The 20626-nt window shown below is 39.5% G+C and overlaps 2 protein-coding genes across 11 annotated transcripts in view; both read left to right on the top strand.

Moving 5' to 3' along the window:
• Positions 1-2446, top strand: part of Trip4 (thyroid hormone receptor interactor 4) — a 74318-nt gene extending 71872 nt beyond the window's left edge. For all 6 annotated transcript variants that reach the window (XM_078048895.1, XM_078048897.1, XM_078048894.1 and 3 more), the window contains one exon: positions 649-2446. In XM_078048895.1, coding sequence (XP_077905021.1) covers positions 649-716 — 68 coding nt within the window. In that variant the 3' untranslated portion in view covers positions 717-2446. The remainder of the gene's footprint in view (positions 1-648) is intronic.
• A 5512-nt stretch (positions 2447-7958) lies between these two features.
• The window catches only part of Znf609 (zinc finger protein 609), a 226295-nt gene continuing 213627 nt past the window's right edge, over positions 7959-20626 (top strand). For 4 of the 5 annotated variants that reach the window (XM_078048886.1, XM_078048888.1, XM_078048885.1 and 1 more), the window contains exon 1: positions 8403-8555. The gene's annotated coding sequence lies outside the window, so the exon portion shown is untranslated. Of the gene's footprint in view, positions 8556-20626 lie in introns of all 5 variants that reach the window. The other variant, XM_078048890.1, reaches the window with a different exon arrangement.

Below are 20626 nucleotides of genomic sequence, written 5' to 3'. Positions count from 1 at the left end.
CCTGGAACACGAAAATTGCTTGTTTCTAAGTTTAACACAGAAGAGTCATGTGGCCTATGGCCTATGACCTTTACCCTTCTCAGCTGGTGATAAAGGGGCCCTTTGTCAGCAAAGCATTCATGTGGATTCAATTCCACTGTTTCAGGTCACTTGCCCTATTAAGTCTGAGACAGCAAAGGGGTGAGTTGAACTGATTTTCTCACTGTGAAAGAAGGTTCATGCATTATGCTGAGCCAGTTAACAAGTCAGCAGAATGGATTTCTCATTCTGTAAAATACCTTCCTTTCTTTAGTACATGTTAATATTCTTAAAAACTTTGCCTTAGTATCAAATACCCAGAAAAAAAAAAAAAACTTTGTTTCTTTTCTAGGAGCTACAAAATTAGAAAGATTTAGATTAGATTCTTTGCACAAATAATACTTTGTATATGTATCCATATGAGTCCATATCCATCCATCCATATAGAGTGTTCTCACTGCTTTCTCATTCTTACAAAATGAAACTCTGAAGTTTGGAAGTTTCTAAGTCCTAAAGCAAAATAATTGAATGTGACAGGAACACAGTAACCAGAAGACCTGGGAGGCCATGAAATATTTGCATTGCAAATTTAAAGAAATAAATAATGAGACTTTTTTTTCTTCCTTACAGGGAAACTGGATTCCAAGATCCATCAAGGAGCAAAGAAGGGGTTAATGAAGCAGAATAAAGCTGTCTGACCCAGGAAAAAAGGAACTATACAGCATAGTGGAGTTTTGTGTAGTAAAATTGCTATCCACTGATCCTTTGGAATTGAAGCAGTAGAAATCTAAAGACTTGGTGTCAGGCTTGAATCTCTCAGAATTTAAACTCTTAATGAAATCTGTATATTTTTCTTAAAGAATTGGGATTCTTACTTTATGTAGTGGGTCAAAATCTTTGAATACACTATTTATAAAAATTTATTTAAAAAAATTCTAGGTCTTTGACATTTTTGTCATTATGGTAGGGCTGAGGAAAGGGTAGCTTAGTGATAGAAGACTTGCCTTGCATGTGTGAGGCCCTGGATTCGATCCCCAGTACCAAAAGGACAAAGTACAAGTTGGAGATTACAATTTCTTCTGAGATTTATATTTGTAGCTAAGAAAGTTCTTAACCCAGGTTAGCAATTTTTTTAAGGGACTACTTGGGTTTAATTTTTCTTTTCAAAATGAAAGGGTAGTAGGATGTTTAAGGAATCCTAAGTATAATACAAACCTGTGATGACACAAAATATTTTGAACAAGCTTTTTGCTGGAGTCCAGCATCTCAAAAACATTTTTTTTTTTAAATTTAAATACTGGGGATTGAAATCAGAGGTCCTTTATTCCACTGAGCTACATCCCCAGCCCTTTTTACTTCTTAATTTTGAGATAGGGTCTTGCTAAGTTGCTGAGGCTGGCCTTGAACTTGCAATCCTCCTGCCTCAGCTTCTTGAGTACCTGGGATAAGAGGCATACACCACCATACCGGTTCCAACATCCCTTAATTGAAAAGTGAAAAGCTGAGTTACCCTTATTGGCCGTGTTTACTTGCTAGTTTTTATATTTGGGTTGGGAGCAAAAGAAATAACCTGAAGAAGCACTTCCACTTTTTCCGTTAGTTCAAGAAGTCAGGAAAAGGAAGGATCAGATTGGGAAGAGATAGAGCCACCTACTAAAGTAGTGTGAAGCTGCCCAATTTATTTTGTTAGTATTGCAAAAGCATAATGTGGATGGAGCAATTCAAAACTAATTGAAAAAATAAAATCTCTTCAGTAAGTACATCCAAATACCCTCAAATGCTGAAACCCAAACTATTTGTAACCATCCACAAACTATGAGCTTTAGAAACAGGAAACAGGTTTGAAATGAGATTTTTACTAGTCCATCTAGCCTGACTTTGTGAAGCACTTTGTTTCTAAGTCTGTTCTGAAGAGTTATCAGAATCTCAATTGCTAGCATCGTGAGGAAATCCATGGTCTTAATTGTGTATGTTCTGCTTTTTATAAAACACCACCACTGCACTGAGGAATTCAACTCACTCTAGTAGTTATGTGTATGACTTAAAAAAGAGAGAGTGAGGGAGAAGGAAAAAGTACTCTGTATTATAAAAAGATTAATTTCCCCTTTTTTTAATCTTTCATATTCAGTATTTATTTGCATTGAAATGCCTCCACTCATTATACACTGATGTTCACTCAACTGTGAACCCTGCTTGTTGCATTGCTATAAGCATTGGTTCTATAGGGCCTGATTATTCTGGATTCCCAGGGAAAACCCATCAGATTCCTATTCTGGTGATGCAAACATGCAATGTTCTTTTTTCTTTTCAACCTCTGGAGAAAGTGGCAAGGACAGCTAATGGCACTTCTTTATTGGGAAAAAAAAAGTCTTTTTAGTCTCCTGGAGACCCTACTATTAATGAAGGCATAAAGTACTACCACCCTGAATTCTGTGTTGTTGAAGTTGTCTGGCTTGCTTTCTTGCTTTTGTGTTTGTGTGTGCGCTGGAAATTGAAACCAAGGGTGCTTTACCATTGAGCTACATCCCCAGTCCTTTTTTTTTTTTTTTTAACATTTATTTATTTATTTATTTATTATTATTATTATTATTAGTAGTAGTAGTACCAGGGATTGAATTCAGGGGCATTGGACCACAGAGCCACATCCCCAGCCCTTTTTTCTATTTTATTTAGAGACAGGGTCTTACTGAGTTGCATAGCGCCTTGGCTTTTTGCTGAGGTTAACTTTGAACTCACAATCCTCCTGTCTCAGCCTCCTGAGTCACTGGGATTACAGGCGTGTGCCACTGGGTCTGGCTATTTTTTTATTTTAAGTCAGGTCAGCAACTGCTAACTTGTTGAAGCTGGCCTCAGATTTATGAATCCTCCTCCTTCAGTATCCAGATTTCCTGGGATTACAGGTGTGTACCATTACATCTGGCTTGTCTGCCTTCTTTTTTTTTAGTTGTAGATGGACACAATACGTTTATTTTATTTATTGGCATGTGGTGCTGAGAATTGAATCCAGTGCCTCATATATGCTAGGCAAGCTCTACTACTGAGCCACATCCTCAGTCCCTTGTTTGGCTTTCTTAATACTAAAATAAAACTGAAAGGTAGAAAGGAGATAAGGAGCCTAGGCAGCAAAACAATAACAAAAACAAAACAAAAAAGTTTCTCTGCTTTTTATTTGAAGACGACCTGTACACAGAGGAGTCTGGATTGATGTTCCACCTGGATAGATTGTATGTTAAGAAAAATATTGAGAGCTTTAACAGACTGTATTATACAACCATTTTGTATGCTGTGATAAGAAAGTTTACAAGAACTTTACAAGAACCCACCTTAGCATTCAAAATATGCAGTTGGAGCCACATGAATAAATGGCAGAGTGACTTGGAAACTTCTTTTCGTGGTTAGCCTGTGAAAGCCTGTCTTTAGTTCTCATGGTAGTGTAGTATAAGGTCTCTCTTTTACTTGTGTAGACATGGAAAGGAAGTGTGGGAGAGGCTTGAGGGAATATGGCCCTCAGTTGCTCAAAGATGAATAGTATAATTTAAAGCGTACTGGAAATTCTTAGCAGCCTGAGTGCAAACTTGCTTGGGAATAGACTGTACAACATTTTACTCTGAACTTATTAACTCTGGGATAGTTTATAGTTTAGCCCTGAAAGAAGTTTCAAGTTTCTGAGTTGGTTTTCTGTTACAGTTTCAATATCTGTGCCCCCTTTTGTATGGCTGGATTCAGTGGCTATCAATTTGTGTATAGTACCTAAAGGAATCTCAAGTTTGTTTTTTTTTTCCTCCTTCTACTCCCCCCCCCTCCCCCCGCAGGCAGGACTCAGTCTCACTTATTTAAGTTCACAGTAGCTGCATATGAAACAGGAGACTTTGCCAGGGTTTAGTGGCTTTGTAAGAGACATTTTAGAATACAGTAAGGACTTAGGGGCATTATTTGTTTGTTTGCTTCCTATAGCTTATCTAGAGAAAGAAAATTAGGTATCCCCTCTCTTCTTAAACTGGAGTTTTACAGAAATATTTTTTTCCTAGGAAGTGTGAAAAATGTATGCTTTAAAGATTAGTTTTATAAATAATTACAAAGTTACAGGCTTTTATGAGTTATAAACCTTAATATCTTTCCATTTTAACGACTATCTCTACTAAAGCCCATTTATGTGGATTTCATTTAATCTAGTAATTTTTTAAATGCCTTTGCTAGAGACCAGTAAAAAGCAAGCATCTATAAAACTAGAGAAATCAGTAAACTTCAGTTTATTAGGCCTGGAGGAAGAAAGTCAGTTCTGTGGTAAAGGAATTTTTTTCCTTGAGATTCTGCACATTTGCTGTTCTCAGCTTCTGTGAATGTGTTCAGAGGGAGGTGATCCATTCACTAGCAGCAACAGGGTTCTGGCTTGTGGAGGGCATTTCTATTTCTCTCACACAGTGAAGAAATTACATAGCCACTGCCCTGTCCTCTAAAACAAAGAAACTTGTATAAATCTCTATTTATGTCTGCGCACATAGTGTGGCTTAATTTGTGGAATGAAACTTGGAAAACTGATTAGATTTTGGATTTCAGTCGTGATGGTAGAGCCTAGAAAGAAATCCTAGTAAATGGACCCTAACCTGGAATCAGAAAAAGAGGTATGTTGAGGGAGAGAGGTACTGAGAATCCATAAAGAGGTATGTCACAGAAAGGGAGTGAGATGTTGGCCTGAGAAGCAAAAAATGACACCAAATTTCTTCTCTTTGAGAGGAGTCTTGAGCAATATTGTGTAATATGGTAGCCACTAGCCAAAGGTGGTGGTTATTTAAATTTCAGGACTGGAGATGTAGCTCAGTGGTAGAATGCTTGCCTGTATACACAAAGTCCTGAAATCTGTCCCCAGCAACACACACACACACACACACACACACAAATAAATTTCAATGAAGGATTCAGTTCTTAAAGCACTGTTAACCATATCTTTAATGTTCAAGTAGCCACATATGGCTTGCGACATCTGAATTGAACAGCACTAGTATAGACCAGTTCTACCATTGCAAAAGTTCTGACAGTGCTCATCCAGAGCAGAGGTTGGCAAACTTCTGGAAAGAACCAAACAGCAAATGTTTTAACCTTTACTGGCCATGTAATCTGTTACAGCTATTCAACTCTGTTGTTGTAGTGCAAATGCATCCATAGATAATATAAGTAAATGAACACTGGTAGAGCGAATAAAACTATTTAGACCCTGAAATTGAAATTTTCACATAATCTTCAATTCAAATTTTCACAAAATATTCTCTTTTCTTGAGGTCCTGGGTATCAATATTATTCTGATTTTTTTTTTTTTATATATACCAGGGATTGAACCCAGGATTATTTAACTCACTGAGCTCATCCCCATCCCTTTGTATATTTTATTTTGAAACAGGATCTCGCTAAGTTGCTGAAGCTCTTTGAATCATGAGATCCTCCTGCCTCAGTTTCCTGAGCCACTGGGATTACAGGTGTGTGCCACCACACCCAATTTCTTATGATTAATTTTTAACTATTTAAAAATATAAACCCATTTTAGTTCATGGGACATACCAACAGGTGGCGACTCTGGTTTGTTACTTGGGCCATAGTTTGCCAATCCTTGGTCTAGAGGTACAGGAAGTCACAATTTAAGATTCTTTGTTGTTCTTACTGTTGTTATTATTGTACTGGGGATTAAATTCTGGGGCACCTTAACATTGAGCTACCTCCCCAGCCCTTTTTATTTTTTTTATTTTGACACAGGTCTTGCTGAATTCTTGAGGCTAGCCTTGAATTTGCAATCATCTAGCCTCAGGCTCCCAAATCACTGGGATTATAGTAGGCACCACCACACCTGATTTAAGGTTTTAAGATTTTTTTTTTTCTTCTTTTGAAGTACTAGGATTTGGACCCAGGAGTGTTTTATCACTGAGCTACACTCCAAGTTCTTTCTGTTTTGAAACAGGATCTTGATAAATTAATCAGGCTAGCCTGGTATTCTCGATCCTCCTGCCTCAGCCTCTTGAGCAGCTGGGATTGCAGATGTTTGCCATCATAAATAGCTAAAATTATTTTACTGTATGATACATTTGATCACTTGAAATTTTTTAGTGAGTCTTTCAGGTTTGAGAGCATCTAAGAATTGAGATCCGCTATAGAAATGTTTTCTCTTGCATGTCTGTGATCCCAGCCACTTGGGAGGCTAAGGTAGGAGGGTTACTTTAGTGAGGACTTGTCTCAAAATTTTAAAAAGGCTGAGATTGTATCTTAGTGACAGAATGCCCCTGAGTTTAATACCCAGAACCAGAGAGACAGAGAGAGAGAAGAAAACTTTATTCTCCTTTCCTTTTACTTTTGCAATTTAGTCCTCTCCAGTGTTAGTCACACTCCTTTAGTAGGAGATGACTATTGAAATGTTTAACTGTTACATAAGTCATACATAAATCTAAAACACTAAACGCTTTTCTTTTTTTGCCTACTAAGTAGTTGAATCCTCACTACTACAGTTCAGAATGGAAGTTTACTGTCACTTAGGATCAGTTCTGATCCTGAACTGTCCCAAGAATCATGGGGATATTGGTGGACCAAAGGGGAATTAGTTTTCCTAGGCCAGACAGGCTTATTGTTCATTTTTAGCTGTCAACCCTCCCACTCTCCTTTTTTGTGTGTGTGGAGATAGAGATGGGAAGTAAAGGGATTTTATGACTCACTCTTAACTCTTAAGTCTCATGCTGTCTTGAATGGCACTGTTGAAGGAAGCCTCAGGATAAAGGAAGAAAGGAAAGATCTGCAAAGCAGAATGAAATGGTCATGCACACAGGAAGGACATAATAGGCTAAGTAGTGTGGAACTTTGAGGATTAAGATAAATTTCTGTTTGCTGTGGTAGAAGGTGGAAGTCTTAGAAGGTTGTGAAGAGTATAATGTTTCACAAGTGATGGGTGAGAGTGTTCACTTAAAAATGTTTACTGCGGGGCTGGGTTTGTGACCCAGCAGTAGAGCGCTTGCCCAGCATGTGCGAGGCCCTGGGTTCGATCCTCAGCACCACATAAAATAAATAAATAAAATAAAGATACTGTGTTCAATGACAACTAAAAAATAAATATATATTTTTTTAAAAAATATTTACTGTGTACTAGTGTGCTGGATAGATATGAATGGCAGATAAATAAAGACAAAAGTTATAATCTATAGCAATAAAAAGGTCTGTTAGATGAGGACAGAATAAGATAAGGGCTAGGGATGTTGCTCGGTTGGTAGAGCGCTTGCCTAGCATGTGCCCAGTAAGGGGGGAAAAATCAGAAAATAGGGCTGGAGATGTGGCTCAAGTGGTAGCGCGCTCGCCTGGTATGCGTGCGACCTGGGTTCGATCCTCAGCACCATATACCAACAAAGATGTTGTGTCCGCCGAGAACTGAAAAATAAATATTAAAAATTCTCTCTCTCTCTCTCTCTCTCTCTCTCTCTCTCTCTCTCTTTAAAAAAAAAAATCAGAAAATAAAAAACAAAATTTATGATACAGGATGGTGAACTGAGCCGGGCTCAATGGCGCTAATCTGTAATTCCAGAGGCTTGGGAGGTTGTGGGGAGTTCAAAGCCAGCCTTAGCAAAAGTGAGACCCTAAGCAACTCAATGAAACCCTGTCTCTAAATAAAATACAAAATAGGGCTGGGGATGTGGCTCAGTGATTTGAGTTCAATCCCCAGTAACCCCCCACACCCTCCAAAAAGTATGGTATACTGAAAGAGATATTGAAGGGTTAGAAATGGGTACTCTGTAGAGGAAAACAAGTAATAAACCTAAAGAAACCTAGGAGAACAAAGGATTAAAAGTGAGGGGTTTTGCTGAATGAAGGTGTAAAATGATTGAAACCAACATGAGCTCTGGTTGCCCTTTGTTGATGTTTATGTTCAGACCTGAGGCCCTTTTCCTCCCCACGGCTGAAGGACATCTACCGAACTGCTCTTATGTACTTATGGTACAGTACTTCTTCAGAGATACCTCTGCGAGAAGTCTGGTTCAGCAAGAGTTCTCCCTTCCACGAGAAGAGAGCGAGAAGGGAGCGTTAGGTTAGAACTCTTCAACCCAGATTTCTTCGAGTTTATCTCTGCTGCAACTGGCTCGCCGGGTTTTCCAAATTCCCGGAACTCGACTTTAATCCGGGCTCCCAGTAGCAGCTCATTCCGAGACCTAGGATTTGGCTCATTCATCCAGGTTCCGGGTTTCCCCTGCGCTCACCCGCTCCAGACTCCACACCAGCACGGAGTCCAGATCCGAAGGCCCGATAGTCCAGTATCCGGTTCTTCCAGGCGGCCCTGCTTGTCCCGGATCGCGGCGGTGGTGGCGGCGGCGGCTGAGGGACCCGCGGCCCCGGACACAGCGGCACCGGCCGGGCGGGGCGGAGCGGCGCGGGGAGGGGGCGGAGAGCCGGAGCCGGGGTGGGGTGGGGGGAGGGGCCGCGGGAACGGATGGAGGCCTGGGCCCCATAGCAGCGGCGGCTCTACGGCCCGGGGCCCCGGGCGGGCGGAGGTGGCGGCTCCCGGGACCGGCCGCGCGGTGAGTCCGGAGCTTTGTGTGGAGCCGGGGCTGGGGGAGGAGAGAGGCGGCGGTGCTGAGGAGGCCGGGGGCTGAGGGGGGCCGCGGGCAGTGGCGCCTGACGGAGGAAGTGGGGGTTGGGGGCCCGGGGCGGAGCGAGGGGAAGGTGTGTTAGGGCTGGAAGGGGGGTCGTTGCGTGGTGGGGGAGGGGACCTCGAGAGGCGCGAGGTGAAGTTCAAAGCGTGGCCGGGGCCGGTTCTGGCTGAGGGTAGGGGTGCCCAGGAGGGAATTAGGGTTTGGCAAGGTTGTGAGGGCAGGCCAGAGAGTTTCTGAGGCGAATCTGGATATGTTGAGGGGGCCCCGGGCGACTGGGGCCAGTCAGGGAGTTGGGGAGGGGGCTTCAGAGCCAAGGATTGGAAACAGGATGTGTGCGCGGCCCAGGAGGGGGGAGCAAGGTGGCTGGGAGCGCGCTGTAAGTAGGTAATGGGTGTGTGCCCCTTCCACTCTTCAGGTCACATTTACTCCTGTTCTTTTCTTCAAGATGGAGGGATCCCTGGGCCTGGACTTTAACTGCTATCCTTGTACCCCCGGGAGGATTTGTGACCCTGTCCTGTTTGGAAAACCCACGCTGCTCTCTTTCCCCTTTATGTGTAATTACGGTTGGATCATCTCTTGTGCTTTGCTCAGATTCTCCTTCCTCCCTCTGGGGTTGAGGAGGAGGAGACACATCTGACCAATTAATGTGTGTTTGTGAAACAGGCAGCAGCAAACAGTCATTTCAGCTTCTAGGAATTAGGCTCACACAGGGTGGAGAGATCAGAGCCCTTCAGGGGGAATATTTCTGAACAAATCACAGATGATTAAATTCTCTAAGAAGCAGCTTCCTACCTAAATGAGAGTGGGAAAGATGGGGGAGAAAAGCCTGTCTGTTTCTAGCCATGTGTCCAGAACTCCAGGGGTGAAGGAGAGTCCCCAAACCCCCACAGGCCTCTCTTTTCTGTATTAGGCTTTGGTCTGCATCCTTGAGTTAATTTCACCCCTGCTGCTTTGTCTTGGGGGAGGAGAGCTGGTTTAGGCTGTTGTGAGGAGATGACTGTTCTGCTGCCACACACAATAGTCGTGTCATTATAGGGAGTGCTACCCCAGGGCTGAGAACTGCTGCAGCAGAGATAAACCGGTCCCTCTCACCCGCCTATTGTGTACACAGTGAAGGTCATAGGTTCAAGTCTTGTCTGAGAGCTTTGGATATGCTCCATCTCCCAAGCTCCTCAGTGCCATTTTCTTCCTTTTCCAGACTGGGGCTTGCCATTGGAGGAGGCCAGACAGAAAGGCTCTTCTTTTTGAGTGAGAAACAATGCAGAGCTCATTGGCACACATTTTTCAGAAGAATAGGGAATGCCAGCCATGTTTTGCCTGCCTCTTTGGTTAGCCTTACTAAGTTGTGGAAAATAGTGTCTGGGACACAGAAACCTAATGTTTGTGTGAGACCTTTAAAGAAGAAAACTGCAAGGGAGGTTTCTATTTGTACTTTAACCATCATATTACATTTCTTCCATATATATATATATATATATATATATATATATATATATATGTATGTATGTATGTATATAAAAGGGATACTCATGCAGTGATTTTTGTTTGTTGATTTAGGAGTACCACTAAAAACCTGTGCAGTGTTAAGATAGGGAGTCAAGGACCAAGTATTGTTTATAGTGGTGACTTCCTGGTCAATAATAATTGCACAACAAAAAAGCCACACAATTTGCCTGTAGAAACAGAACAACTTTCTTTTATAATTTCTTTCAACTCTAATGAAAGGATATGACTTGCTCATTGTGTAGGAAGTTCATATCTGCCTCTCTATCAATGAGATGAACATTAAAAATATCATTTAGGTCTTAGGAATTATTAATGAAAACAGCCTAGTAGTGATCCTATCATTGTATGTATCTTATAGAAGTGTACAAATAGTATTTAGGTATTATTTTGTAAAAATTTATTGGGGTTAGAAAACATGTTTCTATTTAGAACATTAAAGAAACTGCAGAAAGAGATTAGATATACAACTCATTGTGAGAGGGCTGGGGATGTGGCTCAAGCGGTTGCGCGCTCGCCTGGCACGCGTGCGTCCCAGGTTCGATCCTCAGCACCACATACCAACAAAGATGTTGTGTCCGCAGAGAACTAAAAAATAAATATTAAAAAAATTCTCTCTCTCTCTCTCTCTCTCTCTCTCTCTCTCTCTCTCTCTCTCTCTCTCCCTCTCTCACTCTCTCTTTTAAAAAAAAAAAGAAAAAAAAACTCATTGTGAGAGGGGGATTGTATTCAGTATATTATGTATACAGTAGCCAACCACCATTTCGAATAGGATGTTTTGAATAAGACTTTAGTAGTCTTTGGTTTTGGTAAAGGTCTTTCTAGGGCAGTGATTCTGATTATGTTGCCTCATCCCCTTATATCAGTGAGTCCTACAATGATGACCCATTACTTAGTAGTTGGGCTTTTGAAAGGAGGGAAGGGTTTGTTCTGACCATCTTATTTATACACACACACACACATACATTTTTTTCCATTGGTGCTGGAGTTTGAATCCAGGGCCTCATGCTTGCTAGGCAAACCACTGAGCTACATCCCTAGCCCTGACCATTATATTTTTGGATAACAGAAATGTATATCTTAAGGCCTTTCTGGAGGTATCTGTCTAGTCTATTTCCAACTATACACTCTAGGTCTGTGAGTAAAACCTCAGCTAAACTAAGCCCAAAGCTTTTTGTTCTTGGCTGTTGGTATTTATTTCTGAATGTTGTTAGATGATTGACGCAGAAGCCTCAGATTAAATTTTCCATGATTAGATACAGTAGTTTCAGAGTTGGACCCTTGCTACAGGACTCTTAGATGTCTTCTGATTGTGACCATCTTTCACACAGTACTTGATGTTCCCCCTAGCTTCTTGGTAGGAAATGTTTCCTTGTGAGAGGTCTAGATAGCTGAATAGACTAGTGCTTATTTTTGTAGGAGGATAAGGAAGCATAATTTTGGTTCCTGGTAGTAATTATGTTGCAATTAGCATATAGCAACTAAATGACTGGAACAGGATAATTTATTGAGGGGTTTACTGATTGCTCTGTCTAGTGGAAGTGCCACTCCTTATTTATTTGACTCAACACTACTGAGCTCCTATATGGAGACTTTTTACAGGATTGATATTTATTCTCCAGAAATTCCCAGTCTTCCTTCTGTCTCTGGTTTTTCTCTGCCAGATACTTAGTACTTGTACAGTCACTTTATCCTGCTTCAAAGGTAACTGAGCGATTATTATTTCCACTGTGGAAAACCTGGCATGGATGGGAATGCTGCCAGGCAGATGGGGCTACTCTGAGATAAATAGTCTTATATTTATGGCAAATTTTATTTTCAGTAACTTAATTTTCACTTCTGCTTGATTTTCAAAAATTGGTTTCCTTTAGAAACAGAAGATCCAAAAAGTGTACAAAATACAAAACCACTTAGTATATTAAACATACCTTCATCATAACTGTGATAAACATCTGTGACAGACAAAATGCAGATAGGTAATACTGATTGGCAGGTTCTGGGTCCACTAAGTGTCTGTGAAGGACTCTTCACTAGAGAACAGGTAATTCACCAAAGCACCTGCCTAGCAAAGCATGTGGAATTGGCAGCAGCTGTGCAGCTGAACAGGGATTATTGAGCAGGTGGTTGAAGAGTCACATGCCACAGTGACAAGAAAATACTTGGTCCTCTGTGGTTAAGGTTCAGTTCATATGTGTGAAATTGTACTTTGTTTCACATTTCTTAATGCCTGTTGTTGATTTGTTAGTGAGATGATAATGGAATAGAGAAGAGAGATTCTTATGTCACTTAGATTATTGAGAACCAGGCCCTAGACATGGTCCTACTTGATCCTATTGTATATCTTGGAGTTTTGGTTTTACGTTCTATGAATGGGAAGGAAATAGTGGTAATTCAGTGTTTTTAGTACTTGTTTATTAGAGGGGAAAAGGAAACAAAAGATCTTATGCTTTCAGCATGGTAAAAATTATCTAGCTCACAAGGAGAATACCCAGTAGGTTTTATGCAAAGAATGTAATTGACTTTTTGTGTTAGATCTACCTGACATGGCTTACTCAAGAAATTTACATGTGTTTTTATTTTATGATTGTAATTCTATACATGATATTTGCATCTCTTCATTTGTTTGTTTTATTCAATTTTTAGTTTTCCCCAGCACTTTTGTAACTCTTTCCTGACATTTAGATCAACCTCACTTGTTAGAACCAAATCTCAACAGAGGACCAAATGATGTTAAAGAAATATGTTTACTAGAGCTGGCGTTGTGGCTCAGTGGTAGAGCACTTCCCTCGCATGCATGGGGCACTGGGTTCGAGCCTCAGCACCACATAAATAAATAAAGGTATCATGTTCACCTTCAACTAAAAATTTAAAAAAGAAATATATCTACTAAATATTTATCCTAAAAACAAGTAGTAGCATTTCCTATAACTTGAAAAAAAAAAACCTAAATCTAAGGTTTTCTGAAAATTCCCAGACTTTTTTTTTTATAGGTAATCATCATCTTCGGTTAATATTTTATTTATTTGGTTATTAGGGATTGAACCGAGGGGCACTCTAAATAGCTGAGGCTATCCTCAAACTTGCCATCCTCCTTTCTTAGCCTCCCAAGTTGCTGGGATTATACTGCCACTATAGTAGGCAGTATAGAGCCTAAAATTTATAAACAAGTAACTTGATGGCTATTTTCTGGACTTTTCAGTTTCCTGTATTCATTTTCTGCATTAGGCCACAGAATATGTGCTTCTTCTTTTGAAACACACACACGATCTAAAGGAATTTACTAATTAAGAATAGATAAAGGGAAAAGTACATATGTATATATACACACATATGTAATAAAATTGTTCACTAATTCCTTTTTCCCCCGCCTAAGTGGAGTGAAGGCTCTGACTTGTTTGTCAAAGATGGAGAGATTTGAGGGAAAAGGTGGCAAACTGTGGCTCTGAGATCAGGACCCTTGGACCACTGCATATATGAGGACATTTGTAAGCATCTGCTTAAATCTAATGAGTAACCTGGCTGTAAGTTGTAGCCTAATAGTAAATTATTTAGTATTGACTTCTGGGAAAACCTATAAACTTCCATATAAAGCTATCATAGTTTTTTTGTTTTGTTTTATTTAAATTGTTCACAAACCACCATGTCCTTTTGTAGCATTCTCAATAGTTTGCTTCCTTGTGTTCCTCCCCATCCCCCCCCCCCAAGCTCTCATCCCATTTCTTTGCTCTGAAGACTTCTCTAGCAGCTTGGAAACACTCTAATTACTGTAGCTATTATAGTCACAACCCTTATCCTCCACCTCCTTCCCTCACCTCTTTCTATCTTCCCCCTCCCCTTTCTATAGCAGCAGGAGTTGACTGCAGTTTCATGAGCACAGTCAGATCTATGAATGAGCTTTATATCTTGTCAGGGCAGAACTCCAGATCCAACAGGGCTGATTTTTCATGGTTCTCTTGCTGTTTGTTCTTGGATCAGAGTCCCAGAAATAAGAGGTGGCAAATACCTATTAGGTCATATTTAGTCCGTCACTCAAGTACAAACCTAGGATTTTTCTCTTGTCTCTGTGAGAGTTTTTTCTTCTTTCTTTTGCAGTTGAGAGCTTTCTGATGCCAAGCAAGCTCTGAAATTGCCTTCTTTTTATTGTGCTCTTTGGCCAACTTCTTCCTTGGATTTTTATTCTTATTCCATTTTCAGAATTACTTGCTCTTAGCAAATAGCTCTACCCCTTCCACTTCAGCCCTTTCTTTTTGGTTGTTGGCATCACATTTGTGGGTTTCTTTGGGGCCATCAGTTATCTATCTATACCAGATAGCTAATAACCCTTTTTTTGCTGATAATCATCACTTTTCAGCCTCAAGGTTCATGTGGCCTCCTCTTAGGGAATTACATTTGATGAAAACAGAACATATATTCTAGCAGCTGGTAATTAATAAAATGCCTCAGAAATTATATGCCACATTGTACCCCTAAACCTTTGTACTTTTGTATGTCGTGCTAGGGATTGAACCCAGGGCCTTGTACATGTTAGGCAAGAACTCTACCATTGAGCTACATCCCTTCCCACCCACCCACCCTCCCTCCCTCCCTCCCTCCCTCCATCTATCTATCTATTTATTTATTTATTTATTTGTTTGTTTATTTATTTCAGACAGGGTCTTGCTGAATTGCCCAGGCTGGCCCCAAACTTGTGATCTTCCTGACTTAGTCTCCCATTTGGCTGGGATTACATGCACCACCACACCCAGCTTGGGGGATTAATTTTTAGTTATTTATTTTGCCATGCTGGTAATCAAACCCAGGGTCTTATTTATGCTAGTAGGAAGTACTCTAACTACTGAACTATAACCAAGTCCAAAATGAATTTTATTTTTGTGTAGTTTAGTAACAGTTAAGATATCATCTTTGGGCTGGGGTTGTGGCTTAGCAGTAGAGCACTCACCTAGCGCATTCGAGGCCCTGGGTTCGATCCTCAGCACCACATAAAAAGAAATAAATAAAAATAAAGGTATTGTGTTCAACTACAACTAAAAAATAAATATAAAAAAAGATATCATCTGAGCTAATAATGTCGTGTTTTCATTACTAGTTTAACTTTTCAGAGCATAGAGATAAAAACATAATTGGGAGTCATAAAATTCAGGTTCTGATCATAAGTATGCCTCTAACTAGCCACGTGACTTCGTGAAAGCCACTTCTCTTGTTTTTACTTTCCTGATCTGTAAAATGGCATATTAGACCAGATGATCTCTTAATGAAATGAAAATGATGATGGAAGAACTGTGTAAGATGGCTGACATTAACAAATGTCAAAAACAATCAGTATTCAGAATAGCTAGTGAATGCAGCTTTAGTTCCCTGGGGCCTGACCCTTACTTTGATATGTTTGGAAAGCTGTATTTTTTATTGAGTAGCCTTTTTTTTTTTTTTAAAGAATGTTATACCTTCATTTTGTAGGTTTACCAGCTTGCCACATATTCTTTTTCTAGTTAATGCTTAAGACAAAAGAGTGGGAACCAGAAAGCTACAAAAAAGGAACCTTAGCCTGAGGGAAGGAAATCATCTAGAAGGATGTGGCAGGTTTATCAGTAAGAAGTGACGTCAAACCAGGTTCAGTGGTGCACGCCTGTAATCCCAGCAATTTGGGAGGCTGAGGCAGAAATACTGCTTTTTTGTTGTTGTTGTTGTTACTTGTGATTGAACTCAGGGACATTCAACCACTCAGCCAGATCCACAGCTCTGTATTATATTTTATTTAGAGACAGGGTCTTACCACGTTGCTTAGCGCCTCACTTTTGTGGAGGCTGGCTTTAAACTCTCCATCCTCCTGTCTCAGCCTTGTGCCACTATGCCTGGCTGAGTATTGCAAATTTGAGGCCAGCCTTCGCAATTTAGTAAGATCCCATCTCAAAATTTAAGATCTGGGGATATAACTCATTTTAGGGCTCTTGCCTAGCATGTGTGAGGTTCTGAATTCAATCACCTGTACCACCACCACAAAATAAAAAGTGAATCTGACAAGGATCGAATAATCTCATCTTTGAGCTTTATGGAACTGATTGTTGAAACTCTTGGACGTTTTCCCAATTTTGGCCAGTTAGTGGAAATCCTGCTTTGAATTAACTTCTTAAAATTGAATATGAATTGCCACAATAGTTTGTTTGAAGACACATTTATGGTTTTTATTTGTTTCTTTGTTTTGATGCTGAGGATCAAACCCAAGGCCTCAAGAATTCCAAGCAAACACTCTGCTCCCTGAGCTACATCCCTGGCCTCCAGGCAGGTTGTTTTTGTTTTTGTTTTTGTTTTTGTTGGTACCTAGAGGCAATGTACCACTGAGCTACAGCCCAAACCCTTTTTTTTGTGACTGGATCTTGTTAAATTGCCCAGACTGGCCTTGAACTTGTACTCCTCCCTTAGCTTCCCAATATCCTGAAATTACAGGTGTTTATCACCAAGCCTGGCTCCTCGAGCAATTTTAAGGAAATAAAATTGCACAACCAATTTTTTATTTTTCCCTTCTTTTTTCCTTTTGTTGTTATTGGAGATTGAACACAGGGGGACTTTACCACTGAGATACATTCTCAGACGTTTTTATTTTATTTTATTTTTTTCTATATTGCTAGGATTGGCTTTGAACTTGCCATCTTTCTACCTCAACTTCCTGAATCGTTGGGATTACAGACATTCCAGGCTCAACCAAGTTTTTAATTCTGAATTAGGATTTTTTTCAGCATTTCCAGATTTTGGATTTGCAATAGCAGGTATTGGGCTTGAACCCAGGGACTCCCCACATTAAGAAAGTGCCCTGCCAATAAGCTGTATCCCCAGCCCTTTTTATTTTGAGACAAGCTCTAAATTACCCAGACTGACCTCAAACTTGTCAGCCTTCTGCCTCAGCTTTTTAAGTAGCTGGATTTACAGGCATGTACCACCATGCCTGGTTATGTAGCAGCTATTTATTAAATATTAAGGGGATGATGGTATTCTAATTGTTGTTAATATAGGGAAATCACATGTTTACTTTACCTTTGAACACTGGAAAATAGAATTCACTATTTTTAAATTTGTACTCAAAACATCCATTGGTCTGTAATAGGAAATTTGGGTGGAACTGTTTGTTTTGGATTTACAAGAAGTCTTGGGAGTTCTTTTCTTTATTTCCAGCCATCTGTAGCACATCAGGTAATCTAAAGGTTATTTTGGGAAGTGTTCCACTTGAATGCAAGATTTTAGAAAGATTTTTTTTTTAAAGAGAGAATTTTTAAATATTTATTTATTTTTTTTTAGTTTTTAGTGGACACAACATCTTTATTTTTATGTGGTGCTGAGGATCGAACCCAGTGCCCCACGCATGCCAGGCGAGCATGTTACTGCTTGAGCCACATCTGCAGCCCTAGAAAGATTTATAATAGAAATATAAGTAGCTTTTGAGGCTTAGTTTAAAAAAAAAGTGTCAAATGGAACATGGGTGATTGGATTGGCAAGTGTCCAGTGTAGGTACCACATAATCTTTGGAAATCAGACTACAACATGAAATTGAGATCCTGATAGTTAGGCCACATTGCATACTGGTACCACCTTGCTTGCTGATACCTATAGTCTACTGTAGTTAGGTATTTGTAGAGGAAGGCAATGTCTGTTCCATCCTCTGTACATAGTGTACTAATGGACTTTTGCTATATTATCAGCAACATTTCTAGGTGGGGCACTTTGAGTCTGGTTTTGTTTGTTTATTTGTTTGAGTTTGATTTTGAAGAACTTTCATTCATTTGAGCTGAAGAGGTTCAGTATAAAACTCTGTTATTTATCTTTGTTCTAGGACTGATAACTTCAACAACAGAAAAAAAAAAAAGAAAGAAAATAGAACTGATGTTTCTAGAGTAGGGTCTTAAAGAATGGTATAAGAAATCAAACTATAAGAAGAGAAATGGAATTATTAACCTTATGGGGTATATAAGTCTGAAAGATACACAAGAAAGGGAGAAACTTTTTTCTCCTTGCCACCTGCTTTCATATTTACTTCCAGTCCATAGCTTCTGAAACTTTCCTACTCTATTCTCCCCTGAGTATTACTATTTAAGTTGCTGTGGCTCAAAACTTTGACTCTTATTTGGTTCTTTTTTCTTTCTCACAACTTCAGTTAGTTGTTCACTAAATTGAATATCTTGCTGTTTTACCTCACTTTTCCATCTGCTCTAGTTCAGGTCTTCATCTTTTATACATTATAACATGCTCATGGTTAATGTTCTTTTTATATTCCATACTACATGCAGCTGCTATATTTATTTATTCACTTAACTAATAGTTATTGAGTATTTCATGTACTAGCCCAGTCATGATCCCTGTCCTATTAGGGCTTATAGTCTATCTAGTGAGGGTGATAGCCAACTAATGAATATATGATTATGAGCTGAAGAAAAGAATTTTATTCTAGAATAGTATGTAACAAAGAAACTCAGCAAGACTTTTACAATTGCTATTCTAAACATTTCCTTGCTGAAGAATCACTAATGACCCATGTCACTAATAGTGTTCAAGATATATATCCTGACCAAACCTAGCCTTCCTTAGCCTTATTTCATGTATTTCTCTATCTGCATGTTTTCACTGCTATTCCTCCAACTTACCCCCCCCTTTTTTTTTTCAGTTTTTATATCTTAGTGGGATTTTTTTCCCCACCCTTTTCTCTCTTATTGGAATACCCTTTCTTGCTCCCAAGGCATTTAGCTTTCAAAACTAGCCCTTACCTAGCAAAAAGCTATCTCTGTCCTGAAGACTTTTACACCCACTTTTTCCCACTAGCCTCTCATCAGAATTAATTTCACCTTCCTCTCTATTCTTTAATTTTCTTGCTAGGGTCTTTGTTACAACACTTTATCACATGTTTTCTTAAATCATAATTATTTATGATTATATATTTTTTCCTCATTCCAAGCTCCATAAGAAATCTGTTTCCTCTGTTCTTTGTCTCCCTATAACTCCTAGCCCAATGTGTTGAATATAACTTTATCTTTAATTAATGCTTGCTGAATTAAATTAGAATTTGTTTTTTGAAAAAAGAAACTTCTTGTGAATTTTGTTTTCCAGACTCTTTTTATGCAAAAGTAACTCTTTCAACACATTTTATCCCAAATTGAATAAACTAGGAAAAAGGCAAACTGTGCAATCTTGAGAAATCCTTCAAATTCAAGGACAAACTTTGTCACTTTTATTGCTTAAAATAGTACATGGTTCTGTATATCCTAAGAGATGCAAGACTTGCGTAAGTGGGTGGGGGTGGTATGTGGCAGATGGAAGAAAGGTGGGTTAGTCACAGTAACCATTCTGGTTCTGTTAGAGGAATGGAGTCATTATTGGGCCCTTGGGGTATTGTTGACCTCTGAAATTTTTTTTAAGCTTTTCTTACTTCTTTTATTCTATACATGGATATTGAATACCTACTATATGTGAAACTGTTGTAGCTGCTGAAGATCTGCCAGTGAATAAAATAGATAAAAGGAAAAAAAAAGTGCAGTCTATGGATTTTACTTTTTAGTAGAAGGATATAGAGATAAGCATAATAAATAAATATATAATAAATGATGTAGGGGGAAGCAGAGCAGAGTTGGGGGATTGGGAGTATGGAGGAGGGTCAAGTAGGAGAATTGCAGCTTTCAATAAGACAATTCATGTTACTGCATTACTATACTGTGAGGTACTTGCCTGAGGTTGGTGGATATACTTTTGTGACAAGCAGAAAAGGCAGTGTCTGCAGTTATTCTAGAGTCCAGCTGACACTGAGGGGAAATAACTACTTGATATGTTCTTTTCTCCTGGCTGCTTCTCTGGCTGGCATTCCTGAAAGTTAATCAGGGTTTAAATTGCAGTAGGTTATGTCTGGAAGACACCAGGGGTGGAACTGGAGGCCTTATAACCAGTTCCCTGAGGGGTGAAATATACTTTTCTGCTTACTGGGCCCTGGGTACCTCTGGTAATAGGTGAGTTAAACCTTTGAGTTCTCTCCTTCCACAAAGGAAAAAGCCCTAAATCGTGATTTTTTTTCCCCTCTTTCTAGTAAGGCCTCAGCTATTTTGGGGTAGCTCTTTTAAGCTTTCAAAGAGTATGCATGTGCTCCCAACTTTAGTGTTATTTTCAGGTTTGTGGTACATTATGACTTCCTCTCAACACATAAGCTATGTTTTAGAAATCTCAATACCTAATTCAGCAGCTTGAGAATGAAGATGTCATATAATGTCCAGATTCTTCTGTTTGACTTGTGTATTATAAATTTTGTTATAATATTTTTACCTGTCCTTTCCTTGTCCTACTTCTTCATTATTTTTCCTGTTATCTCTTCACTCTTTTCCATATGTGAAAATGATAGGAAACAGAGGTCTCTTAGGTTAGACTGCTGTTTTTGTAACTGCTTAGAAGCTAAAATTCCTACATAATTAAGAGATAGAGGGGGCTGGGATGTGGCTCAAGCGGTAGCGCGCTCGCCTAGCATGCGTGCG

This window comes from Ictidomys tridecemlineatus, chromosome 5 (genome assembly GCF_052094955.1).
Source record: "Ictidomys tridecemlineatus isolate mIctTri1 chromosome 5, mIctTri1.hap1, whole genome shotgun sequence".
NCBI classification, from domain to species: domain Eukaryota; kingdom Metazoa; phylum Chordata; class Mammalia; order Rodentia; family Sciuridae; genus Ictidomys; species Ictidomys tridecemlineatus.
The sequence above is the reverse complement of the archived record's forward strand: the minus strand, read 5'-3'. Positions and strand labels throughout refer to the sequence as shown.